The following is a 26,610-nucleotide window of genomic DNA, read 5'->3' as shown; positions in this document are numbered from 1 at the left end:
AGTAAAACTGTCTTTATTCATAGATGACACAATCTGGTATGTAGAAAATCCCAACGCATTCACAAAACACATACTGGAACTAATAAATTTAGGAACGGGGACACCTGGGTGGCTCGAGCTGTTGAGCACCTGCCTTCGGCCCAGAGTGTGATCCTGGGGTCCGGGGATGGAGTCCCACATCGGGCTCCCTGCGTGGAGCCTGCTTCTCTGCCTCTCTGTGTCTCTCATGAATGAATAAATAAAATCTCAAAAAAAATAAAAAATAAAAATAAAAATAAATTAAGGAAGGCCACAGGATAACAACTCAATATATGAAAATCATTTTTATCTCCACTACTCTTAAGATGAAATTAAGAAAATAATCTCATTCACAACAGCATCAAAAAGTATAAAATACTTTGGAAGACATTGAACAAGACAAGTATAAGATGTGTACACTGAAAACTACAAAACGCTGCATATTAAACTGAGAGACAGGCCATGTTTAGGGATTGGAAGATCCACTATTGTCAAAATGTCCATTTTCCCTAATTCATGTCAATTCAATGCAGTTCCAATCAAAACCCCAGTGAGCTTTTTAGTAGATATTGACAGATTCGTCCTACAATGCGTGCGGAAATGCAAAGGACCTGGACGGCAAATAATTTTGAAAAAGAAGAACATGGGCAGCCCAGGTGGCTCAGCAGTTTAGCGCCGCCTTCAGCCCAGGGCCTGATCCTGGAGTCCTGGGATCGAGTCCCGTGTCAGGCTCCCTGCATGGAGCTTGCTTCTTTCTCCCTCTGCCTGTGTCTCTGCCTCTCTCTCTCTGTGTGTGTCTCATGAATAAATAAAATATTAAAAAAAAAAAGAAAGAAAAGAAAAAGAACAATGTTGGAGGACTTATGCTATCGGATTTTAAAGCTCACTATAAATCCACAGCAATCCAGATAACGTAGTATTGGCGTAAGGACAGGCAACAGAACGAAACAGATAAATCCTTACATTTACGGTGAACTGATTTTGGCAAAGGTGACATTTCAAGAGAGAAAAGACAGTCTGGTGCTGAAGCAGTTGGACATTCCTAGGTGTGCCCCTGTCCCCAAGACCACCCCCACATGCAGTGATTCACCAGGAGGACCAAGAGGACTCCTAGTGGAGGTGCACTCATGGCTCTGAGTTATTTCAGCAGATGGGCGAGGTGCGAGGCGTGAGGCCTGGAGGGAACCAGGCACAGGCTGCTACGAGTCCTCTCTCCCAGGAGTCACCCAGGACATGCTGAATTCCTCCAGCAGTGTTTTGACAGCACGTGTGAAACGCTATCTACTGAGCAAGCTCGCTCAAGACCTAGTGCCCTGGGTTTTTTTCCTGGGGACTAGTCAGGTAGGCCCTCGCGTCTAGTGTGCTCCAAAATTCCAGGCCCCCAGAAGGACAGCAGGTGCTCGGCATGAACCGCACTGTTTGTGCAAACAGTTCAGGCACAGTGAGCCTCTCTTAACCAGTTCTGGAAATGGTGGAAACTATCCCGAAATTAAATTTCCAGACACCAGCCAAGGGCCAACCTGGCAAGGAGGCTGAGGATAGCTGTCTCGGGTCTGCTCTGCTAACTCTTTTCCCCACAATCAAGAGAAAAATAAACCTTGACCTACATCTCGCCCCTATACGTAAATATTAAGTTAAAATGGATCAGAGACTTCAGCATAAGAGCTAAAACTCTATCACTTCTAGAAAAAAATATACAAGAAGATCTTCATGACCTCGGGCTGGGCAAAGTGTTCTTTACTATAAATCAAAAGTACGATCCATGGAAGAAGAAATCGAACTGGATTCTGTCCAATTTAAAAACTTCTGTGATTCAAAAGACAGCATAAAAAAAAAAAAAAAATAGGGCAGCCCCCGTGGCTCAGCGGTTTGGCCCCGCCTTCAGCCCGGGGCCTGATCCTGGAGACCCGGGATGGAGTCCCGCATCGGGCTCCCTGCATGGAGCCTGCTTCTCCCTCTGCCTGTGTCTCTGCCTCTCTCTCTGTGTGTGTTTCTCATGAATAAATAAATAAAATCTTTAAAATAAAATAAAAATACAATAAAAATAAAAATAAATGAAAACAGTGGCAGCCCCGGTGGCTCAGCAGTTTAGTGCCTGCCTTCGGCCCAGGGCGTGATCCCGGAGTCCCAGGATCGAGTCCCGGGTCGGGCTCCGTGCGTGGAGCCTGCTTCTCCCTCTGCCTGTGTGTGTGTGTGTCTCTCTCTCTCTCTCTGTCTCTCATGAATAAATAAAATATTTTTAAAAAATGAAAACACAAGCCACAGCCTGGGAGAAAAATATTTGCAAATTAGATATCTGGCACAGAATTTGTGGGACGCCTGGGTGGCTCAGTGGGTTAAGTATCTGCCTTTGGCTCAGGTCAGGATCCCAGAGTCCTGGGATGGAGCCCTGCTCAGGCTCCCTGCTCAGCCTCTCCCTCTGCTCCTTCCCCTACCCCTCCTCATGCTCTCTCCCACTCTCTCTCTCTCTTACTCATTCACTCTCTCAAATAAAAATCCTAAAAAAAAAAGAATCTGTATCTAGAATATATAAAGAGTTCTGTTAATTAAATAATAAAAAGACAATATAATCTTTTTAACAGACAAAAGATTTTTTTAAATTGAGATCTAATTGGGATCCCTGGGTGATGCAGTGGTTTAGCGCCTGCCTTTGGCCCAGGGCATGATCCTGGAGACCCGGGATCGAATCCCACGTCGGGCTCCCGGTGAATGGAGCCTGCTTCTCCCTCTGCCTGTGTCTCTGCCCCTCTCTCTCTCTCTCTCTCTCTCTCTCTCTGTGACTATCATAAAAAAAAAAAAATTGAGATCTAATATATATATATTTTTTAATTTTTATTTATTTATGATAGTCTCTCTTAACCCCCTTTACCTATTTTAGCCATCTCCCAACCCCCAACTCTGGCAACCAACCATCTGTTCTCTGTATCTATGAGCTTTTTTTTTTTTTTTTTTTTTAGAGATTCCACATATAAATGGGATCATCAGTATTTCTCTTTCTGTTTGACTTATTTCACTTAGCAAAATTCCCTCAAGGTCTATTCATGTTGTCACAAATGGCAAGATTTCACACTTCTTTATGGCCAAACAACATTACATTGTGTGTGTGTGTGTGTGTGTGTGTGTGTGTGTGTGTGTGAGTGTGTCATCTTCTTTACCCATTCACCCATGAATGGACACAGGGTATTTCTATATCTTGGCCCATTGTAAGTAATACTGCAATGAACATGGAGGTGCATCTATCTTTTTGAGTTAGTATTTTTGTTTTCCTCAGATAAATACCCAGAAGTGGGATCACTAGAACACATGGTAGTTATATATACTTTTTAAAAAGATTTTATTTATTTATTTATTCATTCACGAGAGACACAGAGAGGCAGAGACACAGGCAGAGGGAGATGCAGGCTCCCTGAGGGGAGCTCGATACAGGACTCAATCCCAGAACTCCGGGATCACCACCTGAGCTGAAGGCAGACACTTAACCACTGAGCCACCTGTGTCCCAGTAGTTCTATTTTTAATTTGTTTTCCATAGTCGATGCATCAATTTACAATCCCACCAACAGTGCACGAAGGTTCCCTTTTCTCCATATCCTCACCAACACTTATTTCTTCTCTTGTTGAGAACAGCCATTCTAAGAGGTGTGAGGTCACACTGTGGGTTTGATTTGCCTTTTCCTGATGATGAGTGATGTTGAGCATCTTTCCATGTCACCATTGGCCATCTTATGCCTTCTCTGGAAAACTGTCTATTCAGATCCTCCGCCTGTTTTTTAATCTGATTGTTCTTGTGTTACTGATTTGTATGAGCTTTATATATTTTGGTTATTAACCCAGTATCAGACAGATGATTTATAAACATTTCCTCCCACTCAGAAGGTTGCCTTTTCATTTTGTTAATGGTCCTTGCTGTGCATATTTGTAGTCTGATGTAGTTCCACGTGTTTATTTTTTTGCTTTGGTGGTTTTTGCTTTTGTGGTCAAATTCAAAAAATCATCACCATGATCAATGTCAAGCGGCTTACCTCCTATGTTTTCTTCCAGGACTTTTATGGTCTCAGGTCTTGTAAGTCTTTAAAATCTATAAAGAGGGGATCCCTGGGCGGCTCAGCAGTTTAGCGCCTGCCTTTGGCCCAGAGAGGGATCCTGGAGTCCCGGGATCGAGTCCCACATCAGGCTCCCTGCATGGGGCCTGCTTCTCCCTCTGCCTCTGTCTCTGCTCTCTCTCTCTGTGTGCATTTGCCATGAATAAATAAATTTTAAAAAAATCTTTAAAAAAAAAGATCTTTAAAAATAAATAAAATCTATAAAGAATAAGTCTTTAATCCATTTTGAGTTAATTTTTGTGTATCCTATAAGACAGTGGTCCAGTTTCCCCATCACTAAGAGACTATGCTTTCTCCGTTGTATATTCTTGGCTCCTCTGTATTAAGTTAATTGACCATTTATGCACAGGTTTATTTCTGCACTCTACTCCGTTTCATTCATCTATCCGTGTCTGTTTTTATGCCAATACCACACTGTTTTGATTACTATAGCATTGTAATATAGTTTGAAATCAGGAAACGTGATGCTCCAGCTTTGTTCTTCTTTCTCAAGATTGCTTTGACCACTCAGGCTCTTTTGTGGTTCCATGGAAATTCTGGCATTGTTTCATCTATTTTTGAAAAGTGCCATTGGAACTTTGATAGGGATGGCATTGAATTTATAGATTGCTTTGGCTGTCTGGACGTTTGAACCATATTAGTTCTTCCAATCCATGAGCATGGGATATCTTTCCATTTATTTATGCCTTCAGTGTCTTTCATCAGGGTCATAGTTTCCAGCGTACCGGTCTTTCACCTCTTTTGTTAAATTTATTCTTAGGTATTTCATTATCTTTGATGCAATTGTAAATGGAATTATTATCTTAATTTATCTTTCTGATAAGTCATTACTGGTGTATAGAAATACAATAAACTTCTATATGTTGATTGTCTATCCTATAACTTTCTGAATTCATGAAACAGACAAGACTTGAATAAACATATTACTAAAGAATAGATATGAATGGCTAAAAAGCGTACAAAAAAGTGCTGGATGTCTTGAGTCAAAATAGGGAAATACTAACTAAAACCATAATGAGGAGACACCTGTGTGGCTCCACAGTTGAGCATCTGCCTTCGGCTCAGGGAGTGATCCCGGGGTCCTGGGATTGAGTCCTGCATCGGGCTCCACGCAAGGAGTCTGCTTCTCCCTCTGCTTGTGTCTCTGCCTTTCTCTGTGTGTCTCTCATAAATAAATAAATAAATAAATAAATAAATAAATAAATAAATAAATAAATAAATAAATAAATAAATAAAGATGGGACGCCTGAATGGCTCAGTGGTTGAGCATCTGCCTTCAGCTCAGGGCGTGATCCTAGAGTCCCGGGATCGAGTCCCACATCTGACTCCTTGCATGTAGCCTGCTTCTCCTCCCTCTGCCTATGTCTCTGCCTCTCTCTGTGTCTCTATAAATAAATAAAATCTTTAAAAGAAATCTTAAAATTAAAAAAAAGTTAAAGAATAAAGTAGCATTAGTCTTAATAGTCAAAAAGTAAATGGGCCAAATCTCTGGTAAAAAACAAGAGACCCATTAACTGACAAATGGATAAACAAAATGTGATATATTCCCAGAATATTACCCTGTTAAGCAATATGAAGGCATAAATTTTACCCAAAGCCTCAAAGCAGACGTTTGGACACTTGCTAGAAGACTCTAGAAGTAAGGGTGCTCCCCTTACTTTACAGATTAGGAATCACTGCAAAAATAACACTGGCAACTATAACCAAGTACTGAGCCAGGCCTTGCAGGGCACATGCCCCTGAACCATCCCGGCAAGTCCTCACATTCCTCCAACCAGCTACCAGAACTTCTTCCTTTGACAGATGAGGACGCCTGGAGTTCATCAGCCAAGAGCTCCAGCCAGCCACAGAAATGGTACCTAATCACCTTCCCCCCCAACCAGCTGATGAAAATCCAGCCACCTGTCATGGGCGTGCTCTGTTCACCGCTTGTCAACCTTTCTCCAGGCAGTAAAATGCTAAACCTCTTCCCCTACAGTCTGCCCTCTCCACTGGGGCTCTCCTTGCCTCCCCACGTATTTGAGCTCATCCATTTCTCTCCATGATGTATTTATATGTATCCTCTCCCTTCTCTCTCTCCCCCACCCATCACTGAACTCCTCCTCCTGGACCCACAAGCTTATGCCACAGAAAACGCCACACTTGACCCTGACTGCAGATATGATGACACTTGCCCTGTCACTACTCAGTAAGTCTTCACATGTGCACATCTGGGCTTCCCAGCAGGGCAATGAGATATTGGAAGCTCAGTTTGGTGACGATCATTGGTTTGGGGATTTGGGCAGGGAGGCGAGGGGAGCATGATTACCAGTACGAAATACATTTTATATCACAACGCAGTGTACACATCTACATACCCCCCAGAACAAGCCGCACAAGCCTAACTTTGAAACACATGCGATGTATGCCAATATATCCAATTCTATTCTAATCAATAGCCTATTTTTTTAAAAGACTGATATCCGCAACTCTCCAATTCTGATTCTCTGACACCAACTGGGTGCCCAGCAATTCAATTCGATTCACTTCCCACAGGTTAAAGGCTCAGTGCCACAAGACTGCCCCCACGTCAAGTGCCAGTCACAAGGTTGGGGGTGGGGTGGGCACCTGTACTGCACCAGCTACAAATCAAGGGCTCCCCCAACACCCTTCTATGATAACTTGCCAGAATGACTCAGAAAATTCAGGAAAACACTTTGCTTACATTTACCATGGTTTACTTTAAAGGCCACAACTTAAGAACAGTCACATGGAATAGATCCAAAGGTCAAGGAGGGGCGAGCAGCTTTCACGTCCTCTCCAGGCACGTCACCCTCCCAGCATCTTGATGTGTTCACCAACCTGGAAGCTCCCCAACCTCATTGTGAGGGGTTTCCATGGAGATTTCATTACTTCATTACGCGGGCACAACTGATTAAATCATTGACCATTGGCAATTGAACCCAATCTTCAGCCCCCTTCCCCTCCCCAGAAGTCCAGGGTAGCATTGTAAGTTCCAGGTTTGGTCTTTCTTGGCTAATAGCCCCCATTTTGAAGGCCCTGTTCCCGTCATTAAGGAGTCACCTCACTAGCATACCGAAGGCAGGTGATTCCAAGGGTTTTAGGAGCTCTGCGCCAGGAACCAAGCACAGAGACCAAATATAACTATATATATTTATATTTTTTATTTATTTTTAATTAGGCTGTATGCTCAACATGCGGCTCGAACCCACAACCCTGAGATCAAAGTCCCACACTCTACCGACTGAGCCAGCCAGGCACCCCACCCACCCAAATATTTATTTTTTATGATACCACAGCAACTCAATGAATTGATTTCATTACACAGCATGAGTCAAAATCTGCCACTTGTAAAATCTGTACCACAGAGATGTTTCAGAGAATGTAGCTGATTCACTAGCTGATAATGTCCAGAAGGACACAAGGAAAAAAACTGGGAGAAGCTTCTTCTTAGCCCTGGTTTACCTCTGGCTGAACCAATGGGTATGAAATGTGTTCCACGTCATATTCCCTTCTTCATACAGCCTGCCAGGAAGCTCAGAGAGGAGCTGGGGCCCATGTCTAACAAAGGACATAGAAGTTATAATGGAGAACAAGACCTCTGCCCTCTATTTCCTCCTGTTTGTCCCAGAAATTGGCACTGTCTTTTCCATGTGATGGAGGCTCAACAAATTTCAGCTGATGTAAGAACAAATGGCAGAGTAAAACCTCTCTCTAGAAGCAATGGGGGAGCCTGGTTCTCTGCAACAGAGTGGATCCAACTTAAATACAACAATTCATACCCTAAGAGCCTTGCCCAAACATCTGCAGATCCTCCAAATAGGCCAACTTGATTTTTCCACCTCTATATATTGACTTGCCACTTCCCTTCCCTCTTGACTTGTCAATTTGAGATTTAGGATTTGCAACAGATCAACAGGCTGCTCTTTGGACACGGACCTCTGTGTGGGTCACTCTGGAAAAAGCTGGTGGCCAAGCAGGGCTTCAGGGTCAGTTTCCACAATGCTAACCTTCGGCTACAATAACGGATTGCCTAGAGTGTGCGCTGCTTCTCTTACAGATGATTTTTCGTGGATTTCTTGGTGCAAGGGAGCTTCTCAAATAAGGTAAGTCAATTAAAAGTATGGGCATCCCTGAGTGGCTCAGCAGTTTAGTGCTGCCTTCAGTCCAGGGTGTGATCCTGGAGTCCCAGGATCGAGTCCCACATCGGGCTCCCTGCAGGGAGCCTGCTTCTCTCTCTGCCTGTGTCTCTGCCTCTCTCTCTCTCTCTCTCTCTCTCTCTCTCATGAATAAACAAATAAATAAAATCTTAAAAAAAAAAAAAAAAAACGATGTATGTGCCCAGGCTGGAGGAACAGCCTGGGGTAACATAAAAATAGAATCAGCTGGCCCAAATTAGGGATTAAAACCAGAGCCTCGGTCTCCTCGATACTGGTGCAGGAGCCAAACTTTGGGCTGAGTCTGGGCTGCCTTTCCAAAAGACAACAAATCGCTTCTATGGGCCTCCTTAGAAGAATATGGCTTTGGCTTTTTTTTGTTGTTTGTTTGTTTTTCTCACCTTCCCCTTGGTTGCAAACCTCCTTTGAGAACCTCATGGCCCAACAGCTGATATTACAGCCAAAAGAGCCCTTGAGGCCAACCAGAATAAGGCACAGGGCACTTCTGCCCCCAAGTCTCCAGCCTACGTTCTCCACGGCCTCCCTCTGGCCTGCACCACCAAGGAAAGGCCTCTTCCCTTGGGTTTTTCATAAACAGCATGCATACACTTGCAAAGTCCAGAATGAGAAGATGCACCACTGACCCACTGTGAGTGATCGACCCAACACGTGTGAACGGGGACGGAAGGCCACATTCAATTATTTCCTGAGGGTACTGACTGTATCCACGCATTCCTCCCCTGAATTTGGAGCCGCTGAGGCCCTCTTCACCTTAAGCAGCCCCTATGCCATAACGGCTTGCTTCTCTGCTCCGAGTCCAAAATTTTTTTAATATCCTGCCGTTTGTCTTAAAGACACACGTGAATTTTGAATGTTGACTCATATAATTCCATTCGCTTCACTGCAACTTTTTTCCCAAGTCTTTCAGTAAAATTGTCCCCCACCCCACCCCCCACCAGGAACAGGCACATCGACGAGCACCGAAGACATGCACCAGCTTTGGAGACCTTACTAGTACAGTTTGACCTTAATCCATCTGACCCCAAATCCTGCGAGTACCACCTGGTGGCCTCATGTGGCCACCCCCCGAGGGCAGCAGAACAGCAGGTCTGGCAAGACATTGGCTCCCAGTGGAGAAGTGCAGGAAGGCAGGCCTCAGGGTTGCCGTGAGCCCCAAAGGCCACGGGGGGCTCACACACCCCATGACACAGACACCTGACAGCCTCCATCAGAACCAATGGTGTGAGCATCCACTAACCCCAAGTCACTCTTGTTACAGCTGAGGCTACCCCTGGTCACCCCCCACCCAGGACTTCATGACCTGCCGGACCAGAAGTTACAAACTGGAGGTCAGGGGGGATTGTTCACGTGGTCCTCAGGGGGTTCTTTCTCCCACGTCGAAGTAGGTGCCAATATTTAAAAATTCAACTGTCAGAAGATTTTTAAAAAGGGAGAGAAAAAGGTCAGATCTCTATCTTCTCTTGAAAAAAACAAAAACAAAAACAAAAAAACCCACAGAACGAGCAACCATAGCCCTCCCCTCCATATGAGGCAAACTGCAGGCGGCCCCTCCAGAGAGCATGTGCTCTGCACTTTGCCACTGTCCCCCCCACTCCCTATTACGTCGCAGACTGGGCCCAGCCCCTCCAGCCCCTGTGAGCCTCAGAGTGGCCCAGCCCTGCTCTAGCCCAGAAGGTATTAGGGTGCAAGAGGGGAACCCGAAGCCCAAAGACGTTAAATGGCCTGCCCTGGCACAAAGGCCCCATTAGTTAAACTGAACTATGTGGCAGCTTGCTTTAAATTTCACAAAGACCAGGGACGCCTGGGCGGCTCAGCGGTTGAGCACCTGCCTTGGGCTCAGGGCGTGATCCCGGAGTCCGGGGATCGAGTCCTGCATCGGGCTCCCCGCATGGAGCCTGCTTCTCCCTCCGCCTGTGTCTCTCATGAATAAAATATAAAATCTTTAAAATAAAATAAAATAAATTTCACAAAGACCATCACTGTTTCAGAGAAATATCACATTTCCACCCCAGCTTTCCTCAAGGGAGGGCAGGGTGTTAGGAAGAGAGAGAGAATAATGTCCTTCCTTAGCCTAGAAAAGTAACTTTAAAATACCTGATGCCTTCCAGTAAAACTCCATGAAGCTCATGGATTCTGGGTGGACAAGGCTCAGAGGAGGAGAAGACCTTGAAAGGGTACAAAGCCTGGCTCTTCTCAATGCCCGTCCAGCGTCACAGCCCCTACCAATGCAGGTAAGCCCTGGGACTCCTGCATTCCTGCATTTTGGGGCAACACCCACCCAAATGCTCTTTTTTTAAGGTTTTATTTGGGGTGCCTGGGTGGCTCAGCAGTTGAGTGCCTGCCTTCAGCTCAGGGTGTGACCCCAGGGTCCTGGGATCGAGTCCCACATCGGGCTCCCTGCATGGATCCTGCTTCTCCCTCTGCCTGTGTCTCTGCCTCTCTCTGTGTGTCTCTCATGAATAAATAAGTAAAAATAAAATACATTTTAAAAAATTATTTTTATTTATTTGAGAGAGAGAGAGAGCAAGTGGGGAGGGGCAGAGGGAGAGGGACAGAGAATCTCAAGCAGACTCCACACTGAGCGCAGAGCCCAACGTGGAACTCGATCCCACGACCCTGAGATCACGACCTGAGCCGAAACCAAGAGTTGGACGCTTAACCAACGGAGCCACCCGGGTGCCACCCAAACACTCTATCTTTACCTGAGGGCCTTGGAGCGACACTGAGAACCTGAAAGCAGGCAGGTGCACACACAGGACAGCGGGGGCCCAATTTATGACGGAAACTACCCCTCGGCAGCAGGGACAGCCACCTAACCAGCCACCCGGGGACAACCACAGGACTTGGCTGGGCGCCCTATTTGTTTTCGGGAAACCGTTGGTGCTGCCAGAGTCAGATTAATAAATACCTTTAGGGTTCTCTCTCACAACATTCTCCAGAAAGGGCCACTTTGAACTTTTAGGTCAACTACGAAAATCATTAACAACCCCACCCTACCCGGCCAGCTCCACAACTGCCAACCCGACAATGAGCTTGAACCACTGGGTTTCGGAGCCTGTTTGCTGCTGCCGTTAAAGAACAAGCAGCCAAACCACCCGGTTCCTGCCTTAGCAACGCCAAGGCCCCCCCGCCAGAGAGGGCCTCCCTGATGGCCTGTTCCTAAGGCTGCGCCACGCTGTCACACTTGCCTTTCATCGACGCCCTAGAAAACACGGCCCCTGACATGACCGGACTTGTCTCCAGGGTGTTGAGGTCCCCCCACAAGAGATCAAGCATCGTAAAAGCAAGGCCTCGTTTGACCTGCCTGCGGCCTTCTCCTCTTGGACCTCAAACGCTGCCTGCCACTTCCTGGGTGCTCAACAAATTCATTTCCTGAGTGACCAAGCAGCCCAATCAACTGCAGCCCACTCCTGGGGAGCCGGGGTCCAGGCTGCCAGCCTGTCCCCCTTAGCCACAGAGCTGGCCCCATCAAAGTGTCAATCAAAAGAGGCAGCCACAACTTCCACGGGGGAGGGGGGCGTGCAGGATGGGGATGCATGCAGCCTTCCCAGCCCAGGGCCGCCGCTCCCGAAATCAAGGGCCTCTCTCCAGCTACACCGGCCACATGAAGCCCACTGCACTGTGCACCTGACCGTCCCCAGCTCCAGACTTCCCTGGGGACAGGGACACCGCCAGACATTTTAAAAGGTGAAATGTTGTGGAGCGCCCGACTGGCTCAGGCGGTGGAGCGTGCAACTCCTGATCTCAGGGTCGTGAATCCGAGCCCCAGATTGGGTATAGAGAAGACTTAAAAATAAATAAGTAAATAAACTTTAAAAAAAAGTGTCGGGCGGAGGGGTGGGGGGGCACCTGAGTGACTCAGCGGTTGAGCATCTGCGTTCGGCTCAGGTCATGATCCCAGGGTCCCAGGATCGAGTCCTGTATCAGGTTCCCTAGTCAGTGGGGAGCCTGCTTCTCCCTCTGCCTGTGTCTCTGCCTCTCTCTGTGTGTCTCTCATGAATAAAGAAAATCTTTTTTTTTTTTAAAGATTTATTTATTTATTTATGATAGACCTAGAGAGAAAGAGAGGCAGAGATACAGGAGGAGGGAGAAGCAGGCTCCATGCCGGGAGCCCGACGCGGGACTTGATCCCGGGACTCCAGGATCACACCCTGGGCCAAAGGCAGGTGCCAAACCGCTGAGCCACCCAGAGATCCCTGAATAAAGAAAATCTTAAAAAAATAATAATAAGGAGGTGAAATGTGAAATATCCTAAGTTTCGCAGTGTCTTCCAGTAATAACCTAGCTTCCATCCTGTTACAGGAGTAGCTAGAGAAGAGGTTCCCAGAACCCTGGCCGCCCCAGGACTCGTGTTCTCTGTTAGTCCACGCCTATCGGTGCCGACACAAGGCACAGCACCGTCGTTCCTGAGCCAATGGTACGTGATTCCATCTTCTGGGCCTTTGCAGGAGCTCACAATAAAATTGAATGAAAGTAAGTCCTGCAGTCCATAAAAGAACATCCAAACACGGAGGGGGTAACATGACGAGTAAGAGTCACCTCCACCCCCATCCTGGGTCTTGCTCCCAAGAGATGATTCTCAAGGCTTCTTTCTCCACCTTTTCTGGAAAACATGTATTTGCACAAAAGCAAATGCACAAATCCCCGAAACACATATGCAGGGTGTGGTGTCGTGCATCTTTCTGTTCCCCCACTTAGTATCTCAGACATCTTTCCCAGGGAGCACATACAGAAGGATTCAGACGCGAAGCTATGCTAAGTGATGATCAGAAACCCTCCCCCTGCCTTTCCTGGGTGCTCAGGTGAACGGCCCGTGTGCAGGAGCTGATCACACTCCTTGTGCCTACCTGTGACCGTCAGAGTACTGGCGCTGTTACGAACACCTGGCTTGGTGTATTTGCTTTTCCCAACCACCTCTGAGCAGCCTCTGGGCGCCCAAAGGCCTCCGACAGCGCAGCTGACCCACTGGGAACACCCAACAGCCATATCCTGCCAGGTTTCCAGGTGCCCGGCCAGGTTGCCGGGTTCCAGGTCCCCACGAGCGCCCCACGTCCCTTTCCGAGGCTGCAGGAGGCGCCTGTCTCACTCGGCCGGGCAGCAGGCACAGTGTGTGCCCTGATTACCCAGGGCAGGAGGCGGCACGAGGGCTGCCACGCGTCACCCCCCGGAACTCTGGCGGAAGAAGAAAGTCTGTATTCTTCATAAAGAAGAGGAAGCTGGCAAAGTGTCCCACGTTGCACCGAAGGGTGTGGGGAGGGCTCCCAGCCGCCTCTGACACAGGTGAAGTGTCACTGAGTCCTACGCTTGATAAGTAACTATTTTGCCACCAGAGCCTAATAACGAGTGCCCCAAGGCCACGGGGCTGTACTGGGCCTGTATTAGAGGGACGGACGCTGGCAAGAAAAATGCCCCACTCCCTTCCTCCGGCCTTCCTTTCCTTTATACACCCAACAGTCACCGAGCAGTGATTCTAGGCCAGGCACAGTGTCTCCACTAGGCCACAGAGAAAACAGACAGACAAGTTCCCATAGAAAGCAGGGAATGTGATCAGTGGCTTCCCCCCCTCCCCGCCTCCCAATCACACAAACAGCCTGGGTAAAATACTTGTCTTTAACATAATCAAGCTCTAGGCCAGGAAGGGCCTGCTCCAGGCACTGGGAACAAGGAAGGAACCCCCAGAGTTTAAAACCAAGAGCTAGCGTGGAAGCTGGGCAGGCCTGGGAGTTTAGGGATGATGGATAGGCCCCGGGAGAGGCGGACTCCCCACTGAGGCAGAGGAGTAGCAGTCACTTACTTCAGGAGGTTTTCTGCTCCCGTTCTCATCCGCACGGCTTTCAGGATCTGCTGGTTCAAGGCAGCCCTCTGATTCTGCAGTTTGCTCCGGCCAGTTTGCGCAAGGGGATTGCAACCCTAAGGGAAAATGAGAGAGAAACCTTTAGAGGTCCGCCACTCTAAAACCGATGACAGCTTTACGATAACAGAAACGTCTTCAAAACTAACCTGTTCTGAAAAGTAACATCAAGACGGCAAAGACATAAGATATCGAAAAGTATAAAAGAAAACAAAAGTCACTTACGGCAACGCAACGAGATTCCGAATACATTGTTTTGGCCCCCCTGCCCACGTATTTTACGCATAGTGTTACTTTTCACGTTACTGCTGTGCTGAGAGTTCCCAAAACCAGCCCCGTATTCGGGGACTCACTAGGACTCACAGGACTCAGCACGTAACTGCACTCACAGCTGCATGACAGCAACCTAGTAAGGACACAGCTGGATCACAGGGGGAAAGACACAGGTAAAGGTTGGAGCAATCCACGCGCGGGCTCCCTTTCCCATGAAGGGTCACATAGAACATATTCTCCCCCCAGCAACAGAAATGCAGCGACCGTGTGTAGGATGTCACCGCCCATGCTGGCCCATCAGGAAAATCAATGCCCGGGAATTTTCCTGGGGACTGATCCCAAAGGCACCCCCTGCTAGTGTGTACCCAGATTCTAGACTCCCAGAAGGAAAGGAGGTATCCATCATAAACCACATGGTTTGTGCCAATCTTATTATCAGTTAGGGGATACAGGGAACTCTTCAAGAGCCACTTCCCAGATGCCAAGGAGGGGCCAACCTTTGTAAGCAGCCCCCCACCCCCTCCCCAGAAAGTATTTTTTATAATCTCTGCCAAGTTGATATGCAAAAACAGGTGTCCTGTTCTTCCAATTTGCGATTATTATTGGTAAACTTTTTCTTTCATTTATTAACTGATCACTTGAATTTCTTCTTCGGTGGACGGTCTGTTCATTGTTTCCTAGAGTAACTGGACTGCAGAGTTTCATTCCGAAAAGTTTAAGATCAGAGTAAAAGTTTCATTTTAACCTACTAGTGTGCTTCCCACCCCGGCAGGTAAAAGCCCTGGGAGCTGAGGGAGGGCTCCATTCCTTTTGAAGTTTATCTTTTTACATTCTGCCCATTGGGGGGGGGGGCTGTGGTTACCCCCAGGGGGTGGCTGGTGGGCAGCACTCCTGGAGGAGACGCCCTTTCTCTGCAGCTGTTCCCCTGCCATTCAGCTCTGCCCCACCTCTGCCCAAGCCATGGCCTTCACCCCAACGAGGGAGAAGTTATTCAGAACCCTAATCTTCTCAGGGATTCCCCGTATCAGTGCCCTTTGGACCAGTGGGTCAGAAACGAGTTCCGTTCCTCCTTCCACAAAGATCTCGTTCTCACTTGCCAGCAGGTCACCACCCACCAGCCCCCCAAGTACAAATTACACAGATTTTCAGAATCCAAGTTGGAATGGTCTTACACGGGACGCCTGGGTGGCTCAGTGGTTGAGCGTCTGCCTTCGGCCCAGGGCGTGACCCCTGGGTCCTGGGATCGAGTCCCAGATCGGGCTCCCGGCGAGGAGCCTGCTTCTCCCTCTGCCTGTGTCTCTGCCTCTCTCTCTCTGTATCTCTCAAGAATGAATAAATAAAATATTTAAAAAAAAAAAAAAAAGAAAAAAAAAAGGAAAGGTCCTACAGTTAACCCCTTTCAAACCATTCAATGACCTCTGATTTAAAATGAAAATCAGGGAACTGTCTTTTTGCAGATAGGAGACTGAAATGTCTTTCATGTGAAGCTAACTGAATATGAGAATTCTAAAATAACAGCCCGCCTCTTTCCTTTCCACTTTCCAAAATTACGATCAAGGGATGGTTTGATCCGACTCAAAATCACACGGTTTCACCCAAGCTGTGTTCCATTTTACAGAGAAGCTTTAATAACAAATTCCTTTATGTACATATTCCCAGGGCTAAGATAAGCAGCCATTCCAGCTCACGGATAAGAACTTTTTCCTGCTCCTATACTTCACCCAACTTCTGGCTGGCCCACAGATGTGGAGTCAAGTTTCTAGATAAGACATAGGAATGCTCAGGATTAGATATGACTGAGTAATTGGAAGCAAAACGACATTACTTCTTACTGACAGGTAGGAATGCTGGGCCAGCTGGAAACACTAGGAACCCACAAGACTCTCTGGAAGCTTCTTGTAGCCCCGTGAGGCAAATCTGGGCAAGACTGTGGTAAAGACCCCCTGGCGTCCCGGGAGGCTGCTAGCTGTCCACCTGCCCCTGCTAGGTGGGGACCCACACCCTCGCCCATGCCTTCGTTCTTGGTGGGTTCACAGCAGGATACAGAGCAACTGCAAACTGGAGGGGTTGTGCCAGGGTCCCAGGCAGCACCTGCCACACCTGTTTAGCCTGGGAACTGGAAGCAGGGGTGGGGTGAGGGAGTGGGGAGGCTGAACTATCGGGCCTCGAGGATCATGGTCTACAAGGCCTACAGTGAAGTGAGTCTTTCTGCCATGCGGAGTCTGTTGGTTCCCTCCCCAGACTAAGGTGTGGGCATCTGCATCGACCTTAAAATGCTGGAGGGATGATCCAGCAGCCAACACCCAGAAGAGCAAGTATACTAAGTACTTGCCTCAACTTCCTCACCCGGCCAATATGGTCCCTGGTACAGCCTCCGAGATCCCACGCTTCTGAGGCTTGCTGGTTAGGTGAGCTACTCAAGATTCTTGGGGCGGGGAGGGTGGGAGCAGGACTTAAGCCCATGTCCCTGCTGCCACTCTCAGGTGGGAGCTGTGAAGCAGCCAGCAGTAGGAAAGCAGGGGGAATGTGGGGACGGCTCTCCTGCAGACCCCAGACACCCCTTCTGTGCTTCCCAGCTGAGGGCTGCCCAGCATCGCTGAGCATCCCCTTCGGGCACGGTCCCCTGGTCCCACTCCTCTCCTCTCCCACCTCGCAGCCCTCGACAGTCAGGGATGGTAACTAAATGCACCCCCATCTCCTTTCCAAAGAGGAAGAACACTGATCTCCTACCTCGTCAGCTGGAAATTGAAGGGCCCTGGCCCTTGAGATGGACTCAGAGTGAGCACTTGATGCAGGATAATCAGAACCCATCAGGAAGGGGTGTCTGGGGGGCTCAGCTGGTTAAGCATCTGCCCTGGGCTTAGGTCATGATCCAGGGGTCCTGGGCTCGAGCCCCGGAGTCAGGCTCCCTGCTCAGCAAGGAGTCTGCTTCTCCCTCTGCTCCTCCTCCTCTCCTAACACCTGCCTGTGCACACTCTGTCAAATAAATTTTTAAAAGTCTAGGGGCACCCTGGGTGGCTCAGTGGTTGAGCATCTGTCTTTGGCTCAAGGCATGATCCCGGGGTCCTGGGATCAAGTCCCACGTCGGGCTCCCCGCAGGGAACCTGCTTCTCCCTCTGCCTGTGTCTCTGCCTCTCTCTCTGTCTCTCATGAATAAATAAAAATCTTTTAAAAATAATAAATAAATAAAATATATTTTAAGAAAAGAACCCATCAGGAAGATGCCATAATTTTCCCCCCCTGGACTTTACCACCAGCGAGGGAGTGTCTCCCCAGAAATGAATACCAATCCAGGGGGCACACAGCTGAGAAATGCTGGTAGTAGCAGTTGAGCCCTAGACCAAGCCAGGCCTGAAACCATTCCTTTGCACCGCTCAGTTACCAGAGCCAATGTATTCCCTTTCTTGCCTAAGCTAAGCTACTTTTTTAAAGTTGAGGCATATTTTACACATAATAAAACACATAGATCCTAAATACACAGTTCAGTGGTTTGGGACAAATGTATAAACCTCTGTAACCACCACTGCAATCAAAATTAGAGCATTTTCATCACCCCTACCCCCCGCCCCCATACTCTGGTTTCTATCACCACAGACTTTTGCTTGTTCTAGAACTTCAGATAAATGGAATCATACAGTATAGACTCCTGTGTTTGGCTTACTGTGCTCAATACTATGCTTTGAGATCCATCCACACTGTTGTGCTTCTCACTGGTCTGTTCCTTTTTATTGCCGAGTAAAATTCCATTGTAGGGATGCTCCACTTTGTGTTTGTGTGTCACGTTGGATTGGAGTTTTCTGGCGTCTGCAACTAATCCTTTCATTAGTCCTAATTAGAATAAGTTCACCTAGAGTGAAAACTCCATTTGTCAACATCCCCCTGGTGTGACCTTTGTGTCTAATCACACTGCTCGGCTGGGAAACAAGTATTCTAAAAGCAATACCCAGGGCACCAGGGTGGCTCAGTGGTTGAGCATCTGTCTTGGGCTCAGGGTGTGATCCTGGGGTGCCGGGATCGAGTCCTGCATCGGGCTCCCCGCATGGAGCCTGCTTCTCCCTCTGCCTGTGTCTCTGCCTCTCTCTCTCTGTGTCCCTCATGAATAAATAAGTAAAATCTTAAAAAAAAAAAAATTAAAGATAAAAGCAATACCTAGGCACAACCTGGAGCACTTAAGTTGCAAGGAAAGAAAAGATACTCAACCCATATCTGCAAAGACAGACCTAGGCAGGGTGAAAGGCAAGGCCAGGCCACCCAGAAGGCAGATGCAGAGGGAATAGACCAGTTCTCCTTCCCAACTGGGGCCCCCCACTCACATCAGTGCCTGGCGCCTGGCTCCCCTCGCCCCAGAGAACCAGCACGGGCTCTTCTTCCACACAGCCTGTAAGAGAAAGCTTACACACGCAGATGTTTCTGCAGCAAACCGAGGGCCCAGTGTGAACCCGGGGTCTCCAGGTCAGGTGTAAGACGGAGCATGGGGTCACAGGGCAGGGTCTCCTAGCTACAGCTCCTCGCACGGGGCAGGGGAAGGAGGGTGCTTTTTGCAGCTCCTGTGGCACAAAGATGATTTCCCTGCCTTTCTCACTCCTTCTGAGTTACGCAATCCCTCCCTCAACCACCAAACTCTGGAAAGCAGGGCTGCTTGTGAGGGAGCCAGAAGCTGTCAACCAGAGAGCACCGAAATAGCAGGCAGCAGCCTGCAATACACACATGCATCTAATTTAACTTTTCACCATGCTGGAGGTTCGGGGCAGGCTGGATGAACAGAATCTAGCTTTTCCTTGTCCCTAAAAATTACAACGTAAGTCCGGCACTTTTCAAGAGCCCTCCTGCCCTTCCAGGATCTCTCTGCCAGGCATTGGGGCTGCGCAGCGGGGAGCACCTGCTTGTCACTGGCATCCCCAACCACTGGCACGGGGGTGGGGGGAGGCTGCACAATATGAAATCAAGACTGGGCCATAATCCTGAACTGAAAGCTTCCTTCAGTCACTTCAAGGAGTCTTTACCAACACCTCCTGGGTAAACCACTCACAGTTATTTTCCAACGTGTTGAATCACTAACAAAAGCTTTTAGAATCACCAAAATTTCCATGAATCAGGTACATTTCCAGCCCCGAACGAAGGACCCGCTTATTTCACCTGGTAGGACGCACTCACCCACAGCTAATGGTTCTCGTCTACAAAGTACATCTGTGTGGGTGAGGGCTGTAGATGTGAGCTTGTACACTTCTGTAATTACCTTTTTTTTTTAAGTTTATTTATTTTTAAGATTTTTTTTTTTTTAATTCTTGATAGACACAGAGAGAGAGAAAGAGAGGCAGAGACACAGGCAGAGGGAGAAGCAGGCCCCGTGCCGGGAGCCCAACACAGGACTCGATCCCGGGACTCCAGGATCGCGCCCTGGGCCAAAGGCAGGCGCCAAACCGCTGAGCCACCCAGGGATCCCCTAAGTTTACTTATTTTTAAAAAATTTATTTATTTATTCATGAGAGACACAGAGAGGCAGAGACACAGGCAGAGGGAGAAGCAGGCTCCCTGCAGGGGGAGCGGGACTCAATCCCAGGACTCCAGGATCACGACCTGAGCCAAAGGCAGATGCTCAACCACTGAGCCACCCAGGCGTCCCAGTTTATTTATTTAAGTCACTTCTATGCCCAACGTGGGGCTTGAACTCACAACCCCGAGACTTAAGGATCATATGCTCCTCTGATGGAGCCATCCAGGCCCCCCCTTAATTCCTTTTTTCTATAATTACAATAATTCACGTTACTTTTATAATGCAGGTAGTATTGGACAAAAAGAAACTACTTCTGAGGCTCTCGATCACCTGCTCCTTCCTCATTACAACCCAATCAAAACCTGGGACTTTCTAAGGGCGGATGGCCACAGTGAAGCGCGTGGGTCTGACTGGAAAGGCCAGAAGGACTCGCACCCCCCACACCCCATCCTGTCCCTGGAGCTGCAGGCAGATCTCGCTCCCAGCCAGCACCCCTTGCTGCCCACTCTGCCAGCCACCCCACCCCGTGGCTGGGCCGCACCCGCCATTCTACTGTCCCCTGTGGCCACCTCCAAGGCAGCGTTTCTGTCACGAGACCCTGGCACCTGAGCCAGCCAAAGGAGGAAGTGGTGACGAGGCTAAGGCCAATGCTTGGTATCAACAGGTGGTGCCTTGGGATCCATCCAAATGGCCCCAGGACGCAGGGGACATTTATAGTGTTACAGCTAGCCCATCACGCTGATTCTCCTCTGAGTCACCCTGAAAACTCTGTTTCTGCCAGGCGACCCCTCCCAGCCAGGATCCCGTAAGGCGAAGAGCCTCTGGGCTGGTGGTGAGCACCTGTGCAGCGAGGCAGACGCTCACCAAGGCCATGATCAACCCGGAGCCAGCCTGGCCTTCAGGACCTGGCTCAGACCATGCTGGTGTATGGGGTGAGGAGGGGGGCAGCATCACCAACTTTCACATCTCTCCTCCCTCCCTCCCCATCTGGGGAAGGACTGAAGCTCCAAGGGGATGGGTCCAGATACCTGGAGGGACATTATCACGGCCCAGGAAAGCTGGAGCTGAGGAGCCCCCATAACCCACACTGTGTTCTGCAGACCCAGCCCAACAGAAAGCTTCCCCACACACAAGTGTGCTCATAATTATATGATGTGCACACGTGTCTAACACAGAATTACACTTCCCTAAGATGAATGGTGCAGGCCAAGAAGTAGGAGGAGTTTTGGGGGTTAAAAAAAAAAAATCTTCCTTCTTTGCTGGAGCCTCAAGAAAGCCCAGAGCAAACAGGGACCATAAACCAGGACACGATGAACCTTGGGGCCCCGTCCAGCCTGGAGGTTTCTGTGGACAAGAAACAACTTCTCCTCCAGCTCTGGGGTAAAAACAATGGAGCTAAATTCATTTCGGGTCATTAGTGTTCCCAAAGGATGAAGAGGCCGAGATAAGGACAGACAATACTGCACTTTGTCCTGATTCTCTCCTTCCCCACGGTGCTCAGACCCTTTCATCCAGGGCCCTTTCAACAGCCCCGGGAAGGGCTTTCTCCCGTTTTTCTCCAGCTGGTTTTCTCTTGGCCATGAACAGGATTTCCTGCGGGTTTCAGAACGACAGCACCCAGAGAGCTCAGGAGACAGGACCTGCTCTAAATGTTCCAGAAACTTACATTCCTCTGCATCAACTATAGGCCAAGAAGACACATTCTTCCATTCTCCCACACTTTCCTCAAGATGAGCATGAAACTCATTTGGGAAAAAGCAGCTCCATTTCCACTGGTCTTTAAGAAAGTAACGTATAGTTCTAGAGCTTGTGCCTCTATGTAAACATATTCACGTAAAGGAAAAAAAAAAAAAAGAAAAACCAGAGAAGACAGAGAGGAGGGAAACACATTGCAGTCGACCACAAAGCATTCGGTCTTTTTTTTATTTGTTTTTCATTTAGAGACACCGCCCTCCCCCTGCAGCTGCCAGTCCAGGAGTCGTGCCTGACCAGGGGCCAAGCTGTGTCCGTGTCCCCGGGCTCTGTACGCCCAAGTGCTACACGACCCCAAGAAGGCCCTGATTTACTGGGGACCTCCCTCTCTGCCAACGATTGTTTTGTACATTCAGGTTCCAGGCCCTGCTGGCAGAGTGAGCTTTTGGGCAATTGTGCAAGTCATACAAAACAGCTGAAGCTCTAAATATGGACCATGGACACCCACCTCCCCCCAAACCCCTGAAACACACTTTTTGCTCTGTGTTCTAAAGCAAAGAAGCTGAGTCCCATTCAAGCAGGGCCTGAGCTATCTGGACAAGGCGCTGACTCCCAGCACTGCCCGCGCCCCAGGACACGCGGAGCCAAACTGGGAGTCCAGTCGGCCCCAGCATCTGACAGGGGTCACGCTCAGAGCCGTCACTCAATAAATGCTTTCTGAATGAATGGAGCAGAATGGGATTCTCAAGAAAAAAAAAAAAAAAGGTAGGATAGAGCACAGGATAAAAGAGCAGCCTGATTTTAGCAGCAGTTAATTCGACCCTCTAAGTGTGTGCAAAATCTCCCAAGTTCGAACAGGGGATGGAGGGGCCCACCCTGGGGCAGCTCCAGTCTCAGGGGTCCTCACGTCCTGCCTCTGCTTGGCTCACCCACCCAGTATGTACAGCAGCTGTTCCCAATCCCTGCCCCGCCCCTCACCTCCTGGGACCCCTCCAGAAAGCTGTTCCCTTTCTCCCCCAAATCTTCAACCTGCCCTCCACCCTGAACTCCTGTACCACCTGCTATAAGAAGGCTCTAGGGGATCCCCAGGTGGCTCAGTGGTTTGGTGCCTGCCTTTGGCCCAGGGCATGATCCTGGAGACCCGGGATTGAGTCCCGCATTGGGCTCCCTGCAGGGAGTCTGTTTCTCCCTCTGCCTGTGTCTCTGCCTCTCCCTGTGTGTCTCTCATGAATAAATAAATAAAATATTTAAAATTTTTAAAAAATAAATAAATAAATAAAATAAAATATATTTTTTTAAAAAGGCTCTAGGGATCCCTGGGTGGCACAGCAGTTTAGCGCCTGCCTTTGGCCCAGGGCACGATCCTGGAGACCCAGGATCGAATCCCACGTCGGGCTCCCGGTGCATGGAGCCTGCTTCTCTCTCTGCCTGTGTCTCTGCCTCTCTCTCTCTCTGTGTGTGTGACTATCATAAATAAATAAATTAAAAAAAAAAAAGAATGGTTAAAAAAAAAAAGGCTCTAGACTTCCCCATTCTGAAATAAACCTGCCTTCTCTCTCCTATAACCCCCATCTCCCTCCGGCTATCACCTCCTCTGCTTTTCTCCCCTCTGCACCCCACCACATTTTGCCCCTGACTCTACCCACTTATGAACCAACAACCCCCTAAATAACTGAAACCAGTATTTTCCAGCGCTCTTCTGACTTGTCAACCTCACCTCTCCACGAAAAAGACTCCTTTCAGTTTCCTTGACACTGCAGCCCTCCTGGCTTGCCTCCAGCATCCCTCTGCTGGTCCCTTAAGTGGAAGTATTGTTCCCTTCTGTCTTGGGCCCTCTCACAACACCCCAACTGCTTCCCATACTGGTGCCCTCTCTAAGCTGCATCTCCAGCCAGGGTACTCTCATAGCTGCCGGGTCTGTGGAGTGCACTCCCCTGTGAGACCACCACTCGGATATGTCATGGGGGCCTCAAATCCACCTGCCCTACACCAGCCTCTGGGTTCCCCCACCTAAGTGAGGTGCCTGCCCAGGTACCTAAGGCAGACACTTCAGATTCATGTCATTGGCCCCTTCCGCACCACATCCTGTCCATTAGCTCCTCGCATCCCCGCTGCCACTACTGGGGCTCATCACTCTGACCTCCTCACTAGGATCCCTGTCTCCAGTCTGGACCCCTGGTTTGAGTGAGGGGTGCAGGCTGGCGGTTAGGATGGGTGGTGAGGTTGTGTTTACACAGCACTTTATAACTGAAAAGTCACCAATGGGATCAGAGTAGGCAGGGCAGAGATGATGGAAATTTCAACTAACTAACCCCCTAACTCCTTCCTGGCGTCTCCCCCATCCCCCATTCACAGATCACTCAGCTTTCTGGGACATGAATCTTTCACACATCTGCTCCTTCTAAAAAACACTCTGATGGATCCCTGAGGGTCCCTGCTTCTTAGCTGGATGCATGGCCCTGAACAACCTCCTTCCCACTTACTTCCACACCCTAAAGGATTCCTTCACAAGTGCTCCCAATTCATGCCTTCGCCCATGCTGTTTCCTCTACCTGAAGCGCTCTTCCTCCCCTTTTCACCTGTATAACATCCTCCTTTCATCCAGGGAGCATTCGTTTTAGGTCAAACTGGCTCAGATCACAAAAGTGAGAAAGGTTCAACGTCAACACCTTTTATTATTCTGGTACAAAGAACATCCTTACTAGACCTCCTTTTCAAAAGAGACGTTTCTAATTGTAAACCAGTGTTTCACCTTATTTTGTGCCCACAATTCTCCTATTTACCATCAGAGAAACTGCACCTAAAAACACCCAATCTGGGACGCCTGGGTGGCTCAGCGGTTGAGCGTTTGCCTTCGGCCCAGGCTCCCTGCATGGAGCCTGCTTCTCCCTCTGCCTGTGTCTCTGCCTCTCTTTCTCTGTGTCTCTCATGAATAAATAAATAAAATCTAAAAAGATAAAAAATAAAAAAATTGAAAAATAAAAACACCCAATCTCTCATTGTCTCCCAGGTCCCCTGCCTACAGGGCCATCTTTCCTGTGCACACCCTCCCCTGGAAAACCTGTTCTGGAAGACAGAATGTAACCCTTACAAGTGTTCTTTTTTTTTTAAAGATTTTATTTATTTATTCATGAAAGAAAGAGAGAGACAGAGACAGAGAGAGGGGGAGGGAGGGAGAAGCAGGCTCCACGCAGGGAGCCTGACATAGGACTCGATCCCAGGTTTCCAGGATCAGGCCCTGGGCTGAAGGCGGCGCTAAACCGCTGAGCCACCCGAGCCACCCGGGGTTCCCCCTTATAGGTGTTCTATATCCCTTCCTCCCCTCCCTCTGTCATTTCCCCCAAATGCTGCTGTGGGTACAGACTTGCACCTGGTGAGAGTACAAATGATTCAGGGAGGAAATGAAGTCCTGGGAAGAGACAATAAATTGCTGGAGGCTACACAGGAATTTTGTCAGGGTGGCATTCAGGTTCCGGGGGCCTTAGGACCAAGATCTAGGGATTCCCAGGCCCCACCTCCTTCTGCAATTCCATGGCCTGTGATCCTCTGTCCCAAATGCCACACATAATTAGAAGTTATAATCCTGTAATTCCATGATGACATCTTTGAACTTAAATATACCTTAAAACTACTCTCTCTCTTTTTTTTTTTAATGCTAAAAGCAATTTAACCAAAAAATTTTTCCCACTGCACCCTCACCTGTTTCTAGTTCCCCTCCTTTCCTGCCCATCCCCTGGGGCCCCTGCTCACCCAAGAGCAAAAGCCCAAAGGCTGGGTCACGTGGAAGAAGGAAGATGCCAAGATCATTAACCCACTGGATCGTTAGGCTTTGAACAATTAAGAATTGATTGTCCTGTGGGAAGCAGTTTCACTTCCCTATTTATAATTAGGCACCCTGCCTTCTGTCCTATAAGTTATATTAAAAAAGAAAAACCACACACACACACACACACACACACACACACACACACAAACAACCCAACAATCTCAACCTACTCAGTCAAACCTGGCTAACCTCCAAAGGCTATTTTTAGCCTCGCTAGAACCTCCAAGGAGGCAGTGTCACCGCGTCTCCGGGTTCCAAAGCATCTTTGCACGGCAGGCCTGGCCACCTGCGGCCACCGCAGCGCCCCCGCCGTGCGGCCTGGGCCGGGTTCTGAGGGACAGGGCTGCAGGGCCGCGATCCCAGGCCCGGGGCGCGGTGTGAGGGTCGCGGGGTCGCACCCACCTCCCGGGAGGCCGCACTCCCCGCGGGTCTCTGCAACAATCAGGTAAATCCGCTCCGGCGCAAGGGGAGCAGGGGCGAGGCCGCGCCCTCCCGCCTGCAGCGTGCACCCCCTCCCCGGGGGCTCGGGGCGGGAAGGAGGGCAACGCGCGAGGTCACCTCCCACCCACAGCTCTCCCTGCCTGCTCGAAGTCGGAGAAGCGGACACTGGCAGCGTCCTGGAGGCAGGAGGAGAACGCGCGGCCACCCGGGGTGATCCCTTTCTCTCCACCCGCGCCCCGAGCGCGCGGGTCCAAGGTGGGCTCGAGCCCCAAAGTGCCGCCACGGCCGCGGCAAATCCCAAAACGGGGGATTGATTGATCCCTTCCACGGGGACCCCTCCTGGCCTCCAGCCTCCGCCGCCACCTGCGCGGGGCAGCCCCACGCGCCGCTCCCCGCCCCCGGCCCCAGAAACACCGGGACTGCGCCGCCGGGGACTCGGCCGCCCCAGCCCTCCCCGGAGCCTCCGCCCGGCCCGGCCCGGCCCGGCCCGCCCCAGGCCCGGGCGCCCCCTCCCCCTCCTCCCCCCTCCCCTCCCCTCCCCTCCCGGCCTGGTCGACCCCGGCCGCGCGCTCCCGCTGCGCCCTCCGCCGCCTGGGAGCGGGAGGGCCGGAGCTCTCCGCAGGCCCCCGCCCACCCCAAGCCGCCCACCTTCCGAAAGTAGCCGTCGCTCTCCTTCTCCAGCGGCTGGGGGGCCGCGGGCAGCAGCGCGTCCGTCATGCTGTCCGTGCAAGCGCG

At 49.5% G+C, this 26,610-nt stretch overlaps 1 protein-coding gene across 1 annotated transcript in view; it reads right to left on the bottom strand.

Moving 5' to 3' along the window:
• Positions 1–26,610, bottom strand: part of RHPN2 (rhophilin Rho GTPase binding protein 2) — a 57,907-nt gene extending 31,297 nt beyond the window's left edge. Inside the window, 2 exon segments of the mRNA NM_001003008.1 lie at positions 14,093–14,208; positions 26,524–26,610. Of these exon segments, the coding sequence (NP_001003008.1) occupies positions 14,093–14,208; positions 26,524–26,592 (185 nt within the window). The 5' untranslated portion in view covers positions 26,593–26,610.

This window comes from Canis lupus, chromosome 1 (genome assembly GCF_011100685.1).
Source record: "Canis lupus familiaris isolate Mischka breed German Shepherd chromosome 1, alternate assembly UU_Cfam_GSD_1.0, whole genome shotgun sequence".
Taxonomy (NCBI): domain Eukaryota; kingdom Metazoa; phylum Chordata; class Mammalia; order Carnivora; family Canidae; genus Canis; species Canis lupus.
Note: the sequence above shows the minus strand (reverse complement) of the source record. Positions and strands in the feature narration are given on the sequence as shown.